General features: G+C 63.1%; 1 protein-coding gene across 1 annotated transcript in view; it reads left to right on the forward strand.

Annotated features, from left to right (window-relative positions):
• Positions 1-12,500, forward strand: part of LOC121269348 (E3 ubiquitin-protein ligase DTX4-like) — a 149,992-nt gene that overhangs the window by 92,266 nt on the left and 45,226 nt on the right. The window contains exons 6-8 of the mRNA XM_041173900.1: positions 1,435-1,496; positions 5,266-5,427; positions 10,033-10,118. Of these exons, the coding sequence (XP_041029834.1) occupies positions 1,435-1,496; positions 5,266-5,427; positions 10,033-10,118 (310 nt within the window). The remainder of the gene's footprint in view (positions 1-1,434; positions 1,497-5,265; positions 5,428-10,032; positions 10,119-12,500) is intronic.

Raw genomic sequence — 12,500 nt, forward strand, 5'->3', positions numbered from 1 at the left:
GGGATTTTTGTTGGAGGAATTTGGGATTTGTTTGTGATTTATGTGGGTGGGACTTGGGATTTGGTCAGGATTTATGTGGGTGGGACTTGGGATTTGATTTGGATTTATGTGAGTGGGATTTGGGATTTGGTCAGGATTTATGTGGGTGGGACTTGGGATTTGATTTGGATTTATGTGGGTGGGATTTGGGATTTGGGATTTGACCATGATTTATGTGAGTGGGATTTGGGATTTGGTCAGGATTTATGTGGGTGGGACTTGGGATTTGATTTGGATTTATGTGGGTGGGATTTGGGATTTGGGATTTGACCATGATTTATGTGAGTGGGATTTGGGATTTGACCATGATTTATGTGAGTGGGATTTGGGATTTGATCAAGATTTATGTGGGTGGGATTTGGGATTTGATCAAGATTTATGTGGGTGGGATTTGGGATTTGACCGGGATTTGTGTGGGTGGGATTTGGGATTTGATTTGGATTTATGTGGGTGGGATTTGGGATTTGACCGGGATTTATGTGGGTGGGATTTGGGATTTGACCATGATTTATGTGAGTGGGATTTGGGATTTGATCAAGATTTATGTGGGTGGGATTTGGGATTTGACCGGGATTTGTGTGGGTGGGATTTGGGATTTGACCGGGATTTATGTGGGTGGGATTTGGGATTCGACCGGGATTTGTGTGGGTGAGCGGTGTGGGTCTTCCTTGACCGGGGGAATGAAGGTGCAAGTGATTTTCGTCCTCAATATAACTCTCTCCATTCCTCTCTCCCTCTGCCCTCCCTCTCTCTCTCTCTCACTCACTCCTTCTCTTTCTCTCTCTGTCCCCGCTGCTCTCTCTCTCTTTCTCTCTCTCACTCCTCTTTCTCACCCTGTCTGTCTTTCTCTCTCTCACGGTCTCTCTCTTTGTCCCCCTCCCTCTGTCTCCCCCTCCCTCTGTCTCCCTCTCCCTCTCTCTCTGTTGGTCTCTCTCTTTCTCTCTCTCTGTCGGAATCTCTCTCTCTCTATCGGTCTCTCTCTCTCTCTCTGTGTTGGTCTCTCTCTCTCTCTCTCTCTCTCTCTGTGTTGGTCTCTCTCTCTCTCTTTCTCTCTCTCTGTTGCTGTCTCTCTCTCTATCTCTGTCGGTCTCTCTCTCTCGGTCTCTCTCTCCATCGGTCTCTCTGTCTCTCCATCGGTCTCTCTCTCTCTCTCTGTTGGTCTCTCTCTCTCTCTGTCTTTCTCTCTGTTGGTGTCTCTCTCTCTTTCGGTGTCTCTCTCTCTCTCTTTGTCGGTCTCTCTCTTTCTCTCTCTCTCTCTCTCGGTCTCTCTCTCTCTCGGTCTCTCTCTCTCTCGGTCTCTCTCTCTCTCTGTCTCTCTCGGTCTCTCTCTTTCTCGGTCTCTCTCTCTGTTGGTCTCTCTCTCTCTCTCTGTCTCTCTTGCTCTCTCTCCCACAGTGTCCCCACCGTGCCGGTGAAGAATCTGAATGGCACAAGCCCAGTACACCCTGCACTCGCAGGTAAGAGCCTCCCCCTCCCCATCTTATGGCATGGCCTTCCCCTTTCCTGGTGGTGGGGGGAATCATTAGAGTGAGGGGGTGTGTGCTGCTGGTGAACCTGTGAGAGCGGTGGGGTGTGGTGGGGTGGGGTGGGTGGAGGAGGCCTTAACCAGGACAAAACCCCAAAGCATAGGGCGGGTGGTCACCCTAAAGTTGAGCCATGAGGAGACTCCCCGAATCAGTCTGCCGCAGGCTTCCTGAAGTTACAGGACGAAAGGCGTTCCCAATGGATCCGCAGTCAAAATAAAGGACAATCCCTTAAAATACGGGACTATTGGTCAGCCCGAAATTGGCATCCGCCAACCCGAACTGGTTACGTGGCCTGCCAAAGAAGGACGGGCCCAGGCTTCAAACTCGGCCTAGTGCTGAGTTGGTCTGAGCACACTCGGTGTGGTCTGCTGAGAGACGTACACACTTAAGCAGGAAAGGCCCAGGCTTTAAACCCGGCCTAGTGCTGTGAGAGCCTGATCTCACTCAGTGTGGTAGACTGAGGGACGTACATAGATTCAGATGTGATGCCCTTGAGAGGCAAATATCTCTTCCAAAAATGGACAGCCTCAGATCAGGTCGAAGGGCGTGGAATGGTCAGGGAACTGGAGCCAAGCCAGGATTCAGGTTGATCCCTTTGGAAAATGGCCTAGCGAGGAGCCTCTCTGACTGGCACTTCTAACTCGTTTGCCTCCCACCTCCTCCCCTCATTCTCCACATTCCTCCTCCTCCGTCCACCTCCCCGTCCTCCGTCCACCTCCCCGTCCTCCATCCACCTCCCCGTCCTCCGTCCACCTCACCCTCCTCCGCTCACCTCCCCATCCTCCGCTCACTTCCCCCTCCTCCGTCCACCTCCCCGTCCTCCGCTCACCTCCCCCTCCTCCGTCCCGCCTCCCCCTCCTCCGCTCACCTCCCCGTCCTCCGCTCACCTCCCCGTCCTCCGTCCACCTCCCCGTCCTCCGTCCACCTCACCCTCCTCCGCTCACCTCCCCATCCTCCGCTCACCTCCCCCTCCTCCGTCCACCTCCCCGTCCTCTGCTCACCTCCCCCTCCTCCGTCCCGCCTCCCCCTCCTCCGCTCACCTCCCCGTCCTCCGCTCACCTCCCCCTCCTCCGTCCACCTCCCCGTCCTCCGCTCACCTCCCCCGCCTCCGTCCACCTCCCCCTCCTCCGTCCACCTCCCCGTCCTCCGTCCACCTCACCCTCCTCCGCTCACCTCCCCGTCCTCCGTCCACCTCCCCGTCCTCCGTCCACCTCCCCGTCCTCCGTCCACCTCCCCGTCCTCCGCTCACCTCCCCGTCCTCCGCTCACCTCCCCGTCCTCCGCTCACCTCCCCGTCCTCCGCTCACCTCCCCGTCCTCCGCTCACCTCCCCGTCCTCCGCTCACCTCCCCGTCCTCCGTCCACCTCCCCGTCCTCCGTCCACCTCCCCGTCCTCCGTCCACCTCCCCGTCCTCCGCTCACCTCCCCGTCCTCCGCTCACCTCCCCGTCCCCCGTCCACCTCCCACCTCCCCCTCCTCCGTCCCGCCTCCCCCTCCTCACCCCGCCTCCCCCTCCTCACCCCGCCTCCCCCTCCTCTGCCCACCACCCCCTCCTCGGTTCACCTCCCCCCTCCTCGGTTCACCTCCCCCTCCTCGGTTCACCTCCCCCCTCCTCGGTTCACCTCCCCCCTCCTCGGCCCACCTCCCCCCTCCTCGGCCCACCTCCCTCTTCCTACCCTCCTGCCCCCTTCCTCCTTTCCCCTTCCTCTTCACTCCCCCTCCTCCCCACTCCTCTATCCACCACCCTCCCCCTTTCCTGTCCTACCTCGTACCGCCCTCTTCCTCCTCCCCCTCCTCCCCACATCTCCCCTCATCCCTCTTTCTGGCCCCACATCCCTCCTTCTCCCCCCGCACCCCTCCTTCTCCCCCCGCACCCCTCCTTCTCCCCCCGCACCCCTCCTTCTCCCCCCGCACCCCTCCTTCTCCCCCGCACCCCTCCTTCTCCCCCCGCACCCCTCCTTCTCCCCCCGCACCCCTCCTTCTCCCCCCGCACCCCTCCTTCTCCCCCCGCACCCCTCCTTCTCCCCCCGCACCCCTCCTTCTCCCCCCGCACCCCTCCTTCTCCCCCCGCACCCCTCCTTCTCCCCCCGCACCCCTCCTTCTCCCCCCGCACCCCTCCTTCTCCCCCCGCACCCCTCCTTCTCCCCCCGCACCCCTCCTTCTCCCCCCGCACCCCTCCTTCTCCCCCCGCACCCCTCCTTCTCCCCCCGCACCCCTCCTTCTCCCCCCGCACCCCTCCTTCTCCCCCCGCACCCCTCCTTCTCCCCCCGCACCCCTCCTTCTCCCCCCGCACCCCTCCTTCTCCCCCCGCACCCCTCCTTCTCCCCCCGCACCCCTCCTTCTCCCCCCGCACCCCTCCTTCTCCCCCCGCACCCCTCCTTCTCCCCCCGCACCCCTCCTTCTCCCCCCGCACCCCTCCTTCTCCCCCCGCACCCCTCCTTCTCCCCCCGCACCCCTCCTTCTCCCCCCGCACCCCTCCTTCTCCCCCCGCACCCCTCCTTCTCCCCCCGCACCCCTCCTTCTCCCCCCCGCACCCCTCCTTCTCCCCCGCACCCCTCCTTCTCCCCCCGCACCCCTCCTTCTCCCCCGCACCCCTCCTTCTCCCCCCGCACCCCTCCTTCTCCCCCCGCACCCCTCCTTCTCCCCCCCGCACCCCTCCTTCTCCCCCGCACCCCTCCTTCTCCCCCCGCACCCCTCCTTCTCCCCCGCACCCTCCTTCTCCCCCCGCAACCCTCCTTCTCCCCCCGCAACCCTCCTTCTCCCCTCAACAACCCTCCTTCTCCCCTCAACAACCCTCCTTCTCCCCTCAACACCCCTCCTTCTCCCCTCAACACCCCTCCTTCTCCCCTCAACACCCCTCCTTCTCCCCCCACACCCCTACTTCTCCCCTCAACTTCCCTCCTTCTCCCCCCACACCCCTCCTTCTCCCCCCACACCCCTCCTTCTCCCCCCACACCCCTCCTTCTCCCCCCACACCCCTCCTTCTCCCCCCACACCCCTCCTTCTCCCCCCACACCCCTCCTTCTCCCCCCACACCCCTCCTTCTCCCCCCACACCCCTCCTTCTCCCCCCACACCCCTCCTTCTCCCCCCACACCCCTCCTTCTCCCCCCACACCCCTCCTTCTCCCCCCACACCCCTCCTTCCCCCACACCCCTCCTTCTCCCCCCACACCCCTCCTTCTCCCCCCACACCCCTCCTTCTCCCCCCACACCCCTCCTTCTCCCCCCACACCCCTCCTTCTCCCCCCACACCCCTCCTTCTCCCCCCACACCCCTCCTTCTCCCCCCACACCCCTCCTTCTCCCCCCACACCCCTCCTTGTCCGCCCACACCCCTCCTTCTCCCCCCACACCCCTCCTTCTCCCCCCACACCCCTCCTTGTCCGCCCACACCCCTCCTTCTCCCCCCACACCCCTCCTTGTCCGCCCACACCCCTCCTTGTCCGCCCACACCCCTCCTTCTCCCCCCACACCCCTCCTTGTCCGCCCACACCCCTCCTTGTCCGCCCACACCCCTCCTTGTCCGCCCACACCCCTCCTTGTCCGCCCACACCCCTCCTTGTCCGCCCACACCCCTCCTTGTCCGCCCACACCCCTCCTTGTCCGCCCACACCCCTCCTTGTCCACCCTTCCGCTCATTCCTCCCTCCCCACTTCCCATTCTCCGCACCGCCCACTCCCACCACCCTCCTCCACTCTGCAGGTATAACTGGGATCCTGATGAGTGCGGCGGCTCTCCCTGTCTGCCTGACCCGACCTCCGAAGCTCGTTCTGCACCCGCCCCCGATCAATAAAAACGACATCAAGCCCATTCCGGGAATCTCCCACACCTGCCGGAAAAACAGCCGGAAACTGAGCAGGAGAGGTGAGTGGAGGGTGAGGGGGTTTGGGTGAGAGGTGAGTGGAGGGTGAGGGGGTTTGAGTGAGAGGTGGGTGGAGGGTGAGGGTTTTGGTGAGAACGTGAATGGAGGGTGAGGTGGTTTCGGTGAGAGGTGAGTGGAGGGTGAGGGGTTTGGGTGAGAAGTGAGTGGAGGGTGAGGGGTTTGGGTGAGAAGTGAGTGGAGGGTGAGGGGGTTTGGGTGAGAAGTGAGTGGAGGGTGAGGGGGTTTGGGCGAGAGGTGAGTGGAGGGTGAGGGGGTTTGGGTGAGAGGTGAGTGGAGGGTGAGGGGGTTTGGGTGAGAGGTGAGTGGAGGGTGAGGGGGTTTGGGTGAGAGGTGAGTGGAGGGTGAGGGGGTTTGGGCGAGAGGTGAGTGGAGAGTGAGGGGGTTTGGGCGAGAGGTGAGTGGAGGGTGAGGGGGTTTGGGCGAGAACGTGAATGGAGGGTGAGGGGGTTTGGGCGAGAGGTGAGTGGAGGGTGAGGGGGTTTGGGCGAGAGGTGAGTGGAGGGTGAGGGGGTTTGGGCGAGAGGTGAGTGGAGGGTGAGGGGGTTTGGGCGAGAGGTGAGTGGAGGGTGAGGGGGTTTGGGCGAGAGGTGAGTGGAGGGTGAGGGGGTTTGGGCGAGAGGTGAGTGGAGAGTGAGGGGGTTTGGGCGAGAGGTGAGTGGAGGGTGAGGGGGTTTGGGCGAGAGGTGAGTGGAGGGTGAGGGGGTTTGGGCGAGAGGTGAGTGGAGAGTGAGGGGGTTTGGGCGAGAACGTGAATGGAGGGTGAGGGGGTTTGGGCGAGAACGTGAATGGAGGGTGAGGGGGTTTGGGCGAGAGGTGAGTGGAGGGTGAGGGGGTTTGGGCGAGAGGTGAGTGGAGGGTGAGGGGGTTTGGGCGAGAGGTGAGTGGAGGGTGAGGGGGTTTGGGCGAGAGGTGAGTGGAGGGTGAGGGGGTTTGGGCGAGAGGTGAGTGGAGGGTGAGGGGGTTTGGGCGAGAGGTGAGTGGAGGGTGAGGGGGTTTGGGCGAGAGGTGAGTGGAGGGTGAGGGGGTTTGGGCGAGAGGTGAGTGGAGAGTGAGGGGGTTTGGGCGAGAACGTGAATGGAGGGTGAGGGGGTTTGGGCGAGAACGTGAATGGAGGGTGAGGGGGTTTGGGCGAGAGGTGAGTGGAGGGTGAGGGGGTTTGGGCGAGAGGTGAGTGGAGGGTGAGGGGGTTTGGGCGAGAGGTGAGTGGAGGGTGAGGGGGTTTGGGCGAGAGGTGAGTGGAGGGTGAGGGGGTTTGGGCGAGAGGTGAGTGGAGGGTGAGGGGTTTGGGCGAGAGGTGAGTGGAGGGTGAGGGGGTTTGGGCGAGAGGTGAGTGGAGGGTGAGGGGGTTTGGGCGAGAGGTGAGTGGAGGGTGAGGGGGTTTGGGCGAGAGGTGAGTGGAGGGTGAGGGGGTTTGGGCGAGAGGTGAGTGGAGGGTGAGGGGGTTTGGGGAGGGGGGAGGCTGAGGAAGGACAAGGGATCAGAGACAGTGGTTGAGGAGGAAGGTGGGGGTGGGACAGGGTGAGAGGAGTTTGGGGGGTGGGCGAGGGGAGATAGAAGAGTGTCTGGGAGAGAAAGGGTGAGGCGGGGGTCTTGGGGTGCAGCTGTGGGAGCAGGGGGGGTAAGATGGATGGGTCGGGCTTGGCGGGGTTTGGGGTGGGTCGAAGTGGAGGGGTCTGAAGGTTAGATGGGGGTGCCTGGGGGTTGGGGGGGTGGAGGGGGATAGATGGGTGAGTGTGTGTAGGTAGACAGGAGGTGTCTGGGGGGAAGTGGTCTGGGGGGGGTTGACGGGTGCGTCTGGTGGGGGGGTAGACATGGATCCGGGGGGGGGTGATCGGGGTCGGGGGGGGAGATGGAGTTTGGATGGAGCAAGGTCAGGGGCAGGGTCAGGGACAGGGGCAGGTGCAGAGTCAGGGACAGGGTCAGGGGCAGGGTCAGGGACAGGGTCAGGGGCAGGTGCAGAGTCAGGGACAGGGGCAGGTGCAGGGTCAGGGCCAGGGGCAGGGGCAGGGGCAGGGGCAGGGTCAGGGTCAGGGACCGGGTCAGGGGCAGGTGCAGAGTCAGGGACAGGGGCAGGTGCAGGGTCAGGGTCAGGGGCAGGGTCAGGGGCAGAGTCAGGGACAGGGACAGGGTCAGGGGCAGGGTCAGGGGCAGGTGCAGAGTCAGGGACAGGGTCAGGGACAGGGTCAGGGACAGGGTCAGGGACAGGGTCAGGGTCAGGGTCAGGGGCAGGTGCAGAGTCAGGGTCAGGGGCAGGGTCGGGGCAGGGGCAGGGGCAGGGGCAAGGTCAGGGTCAGGGCAGGGTCAGGGGTAAGGTCAGGTTCAGGGGCAGATTCAGTGTCAGGGTCAGGAGCAGTTTCAGGGGCAGTTTCAGTGTCGGGGGAGGTTCAGGGTCACGGTCAGGGTCGGGTCAGGGTCAGGGGCAGGTTCAGGGTCAAGGTCAGGGTCAGGGGCAGGTTCAGGGTCAAGGTCTGGGGCAGGTTCAGGGGCAGGTTCAGGGTCAGGGGCAGGTTCAGGGGCAGGTTTAGGGGCAGAGTCAGGGGCAGGGTCAGGGGCAGGGTCAGGGGCAGGGGCAGAGTCAGGGCAGTGTCAGGGCAGTGTCAGGGGCAGGGTCAGGGGCAGGTTCAGGGTCAGGGTCGGGGCAGTTTCAGGGTCAGGGGCACAGTCGGGGCAGTTTCAGGGTCAGGGGGAGGGTCAGGGTCACGGTCACGGTCGGGTCAGGGTCGGGGCAGGTTCCGGGTCAAGATCAGGGGCAGGTTCCGGGTCAGGGGCAGGTTCAGGCTCAGGGGCAGGGTCAGGGGCAAGGTCAGGGTCAGGGACAGGGTCAGGGGCAGGGTCAGGGGTAAGGACAAGGTCAGGGGCAGGGTCAGGGGTAAGGTCAGGGGCAGGGGCAGGGTCAGGGGTAAGGTCAGGGGCAGGGGCAGGGTCAGGGGTAAGGTCAGGGGCAGGGGCAGGGGCAGGGTCAGGGGTAAGGTCAGGGGCAGGGGCAGGGTCAGGGGTAAGGTCAGGGGCAGGGGCAGGGTCAGGGGTAAGGTCAGGGGCAGGTTCAGTGGCAGGGGCAGGATCACGGTTTAGGTCAGGGTCAGGGGCAGGTTCAGAGTCAGGGTCAGGGGGATGGGTTTGGTGGGACTGGAGCCAGGAAAGGGAGGGAGAGGGATTGGAGGGAGAGGGATTGGAGGGAGAGGGATTGGAGGGAGAGGGATTGGAGGGAGAGGGATTGGAGGGAGAGGGATTGGAGGGAGAGGGATTGGAGGGAGAGGGATTTGAGGGAGGGGCACGGGACGAGAGTGGAGTGGGGAGGGCGGGAGCGACAGGGGATGAGACCCCCTTTGGTCTTATGCCTCTACCCCTCCCCCTCCCCTCCACCCCCTCTGCCTCCTCCCCCTCCACCCGCTCCCCCACCGCCTCCTCCCCCTCCCCCTCCCCCTCCCCCTCCCCCTCCCCCTCCCCTCCCCCTCCCCCTCCCCCTCCCCCTCCCCTCCCCCTCCGCCTCCTCCCCCTCCGCCTCCCCCTCACCCTCACCCTCACCCTCACCCTCCTCCTCCCCTCCCCTCCCTCTTCCCCTGCCCCTCCCCTTCTCCTCCCACTCCGCATTCCCTCCCCCTCCGCCTGCTCAGGGGCAGGAGCAGGTTCAGGGGCAGGGGCAGGGTCAGGGGCAAGGTCAGGGTCCGGCAGGGTCAGGGGTAAGGTCAGGGTCGGGCAGGGTCAGGGGTAAGGTCAGGGGCAGAGTCAATGGCAGGGGCAGGGTCAGGGTCAGGGGCAGGGTCAGGGTCAGGGGCAGGGTCAGGGTCAGGGTCGGGGGCAGGTTCAGGGTCAGGGGCAGGTTCAGGGTCAGGGGCAGGTTCAGGGTCAGGTTCAGGGTCAGGTTCAGGGGCAGATTCAGGGGCAGATTCAGGGACAGGGTTCTGGGACAGGGTTCTGGGTCAGGAGCAGGTTCAGGTTCAGGGGCAGGTTCAGGGGCAGGTTCAGGGGCAGGTTCAGGGGCAGGTTCAGGGGCAGATTCAGGGTCGGGGCAGGGTCAGGGTCAGGGGCAGGGGCAGGGTCAGGGTCAGAGTCAGGAGCAGGTTGAGGGTCGGGGTCGGGGTCAGGGTCAGGAGCAGGTTGAGGGTCAGGGGCAAGGTCAGGTTCAGGGGGAGGTTCAGGGTCAGGGGGATGGGGTTGGTGGAACTGGAGCCAGGAAAGGGAGGGAGAGGGATTTGAGGAAGGGGCACGGGACGAGAGTGGAGTGGGGAGGGTGGGAGCGACAGGGGATGAGCCCCCCTTTGGTTTTACGCGTCTCCCCCTCCCCTCCACCTCGCCCCCTTCCCGCTCCCCCTCCCCCACCCCCTCCCCCTCCGTCACCCCCTCCCCCTCCTCCCCCTCCTCCCCCTCCACCTCCTCCGTCCTCCTCCCCCTCCGCCTCCTCCCCCTCCTCCCCCTCCTCCTCCACTCCTCCCCTCCCTCTTCCCCTCCCCCTCCGCAATGCCCTCTCCCTCCGCTCCTCCCTCTCTGCATCCTAACCCCCTCACCTTCTATCCCCCTCCCCCCTCACCCCCTCACCCCCTCCCCCACTCTCGGATGCTATTTGATGATGTGATTCTTTCTAACAGGACAGTGTTCGTATGTTTTGAGTGGGAGGAGTCCTGAAGAGGTTGTCCGCAAATATCTGCAGAAGGTGCGGAACCCTCCGGAAGAGGTGAGAACAATCTGATCCCGGAGCGAGCTTCTCCCTCCCGGGGTCATCGTGAGGTCACCGTCAATTCATTGGATGGGAATTGAAGTGGCAGCTCTCCCACAGTACTGGCCATCTGACAATGCAGCACTCCCTCAGTACTGACCCTCCGACATGCAGCTCTCCCTCAGTACTGACCCTCTGACAGTGCAGCACTCCCTCAGTACTGACCCTCTGACAGTGCAGTGCTCCCTCAGTACTGACCCTCTGCCAGTGCAGCTCTCCCTCAGTACTGACCCTCTGCCAGTGCAGCTCTCCCTCAGAACTGACCCTCTGACAGTGCAGCACTCCCTCAGTACTGACCCTCTGACAGTGCAGCACTCCCTCAGCACTGACACTCCGAGACTGCAATACTCCCTCAATACTGACCCTCTGACAGTGCAGCACTCCCTCAGGACTGACCCGCTGACAGTGCAGCGCTCCCTCAGGACTGACCCTCTGACACTGCAGCACTACCTCAGTACTGACCCTCCGACCGTGCGGCACTCCCTCAGTACTGACCCTCCAACTGTGCAGCACTCCCTCAGTACTGACCCTCCGACACTGCAGTACTCCCTCAGCACTGACCCTCTGAAGTTGCAGCACTCCCTCAGCACTGACCCTCTGACAGTGCGGCTCTCCCTCAGTACCTCTTCTTAAAAGATTTTGCTGTGATAACCATTGAGAAGCTGTTTCCCTGGTGCTGTGGGCACGTGAACTGGGTCTTGTTAACCGAATATCCTCAGTAATAAATGCAATTGAGTGTGAGTTCAGTGTGGGGTGACAGTGTCAGTGTAATTATGGGGAAGCTGGATAAACACATGAGGGAGATGTTGATGGGGTGAGATGGAGTGAGGGTGGGAGGGGGCTCATGTGGAACAGGAACATCCGCCTGGGCTGAATGGCCTGTTGCAGTATTGGAAATCGGATGTAAGTCCATTTTATGTGTTGATCAACATCTCCGTCTGCTGTTGCAATGTCACCACGACGGCCAAGTAGATGATGAGCAATAAATAGTTGTTAAAGGGAATGAGTGTCTGCTCTCAGCCCCAGTGAAGGTGTGACCACTGTCACCAGTCGATCCCTTCACCACCTCAGAGCTCATCACCTTCCTGAGCTGCCGGACTGACGGGATATGCCGGGTGAAACTGGTGGGAGAGTCGGCAGCCATTCCCGGTTTATTTTCCTGTTTCTCTCAGCCTGCTGGCCCCGCTGTTTGTGTCTGTGTTGGGGTGAGTGTGAGAGTGTGGGCGAGTGTGGGGGCTGAGTGTGGGCGAGTGTGGGGGCTGAGTGTGAGAGTGTGGGGGCTGAGTGTGAGAGTGTGGGGGCTGAGTGTGAGAGTGTGGGGGCTGAGTGTGAGAGTGTGGGGGCTGAGTGTGAGAGTGTGGGGGAGAGTGTGAGAGCGTGGGTGAGAGTGTGAGAGCGTGGGTGAGAGTGTGAGAGCGTGGGGGCTAGTGTGAGAGCGTGGGGGCTAGTGTGAGAGCGTGGGGGCGAGTGTGAGAGCGTGGGGGCGAGTGTGAGAGCGTGGGGGAGAGCGTGGGGGCGAGTGTGAGAGCGTGGGGGCGAGTGTGAGAGCGTGGGGGCGAGTGTGAGAGCGTGGGGGCGAGTGTGAGAGCGTAGGGAAGAGTGTGAGAGTGAGTGGGTGAGTGTGAGAGTGTAGGGGAGAGTGTGAGTGTAGGGGCGCATGTGAGAGTTTAGGGAAGAGTGTGAGAGTGTAGGGGAGAGTGTGAGAGTGTAGGGGAGAGTGTGAGTGTGGGGGCGAGTGTGAGAGTGTGGGGGCGAGTGTGAGAGTGTGGGGGCGAGTGTGAGAGTGTGGGGGCGAGTGTGAGAGTGTGGGGGCGAGTGTGAGAGTGTGGGGGCGAGTGTGAGAGTGTGGGGGCGAGTGTGAGAGTGTGGGGGCGAGTGTGAGAGTGTGGGGGCGAGTGTGAGAGTGTGGGGGCGAGTGTGAGAGTGTGGGGGCGAGTGTGAGAGTGTGGGGGCGAGTGTGAGAGTGTGGGGGCGAGTGTGAGAGTGTGGGGGCGAGTGTGAGAGTGTGGGGGCGAGTGTGAGAGTGTGGGGGCGAGTGTGAGAGTGTGGGGGCGAGTGTGAGAGTGTGGGGGCGAGTGTGAGAGTGTGGGGGCGAGTGTGAGAGTGTGGGGGCGAGTGTGAGAGTGTGGGGCGAGTGTGAGAGTGTGGGGGCGAGTGTGAGAGTGTGGGGGCGAGTGTGAGAGTGTGGGGCGAGTGTGAGAGTGTGGGGGCGAGTGTGAGAGTGTGGGGGCGAGTGTGAGAGTGTGGGGCGAGTGTGAGAGTGTGGGGGCGAGTGTGAGAGTGTGGGGGCGAGTGTGAGAGTGTGGGGGCGAGTGTGAGAGTGTGGGGGCGAGTGTGAGA

Source organism: Carcharodon carcharias, chromosome 24 (genome assembly GCF_017639515.1).
Source record: "Carcharodon carcharias isolate sCarCar2 chromosome 24, sCarCar2.pri, whole genome shotgun sequence".
In the NCBI taxonomy this organism is placed as follows: domain Eukaryota; kingdom Metazoa; phylum Chordata; class Chondrichthyes; order Lamniformes; family Lamnidae; genus Carcharodon; species Carcharodon carcharias.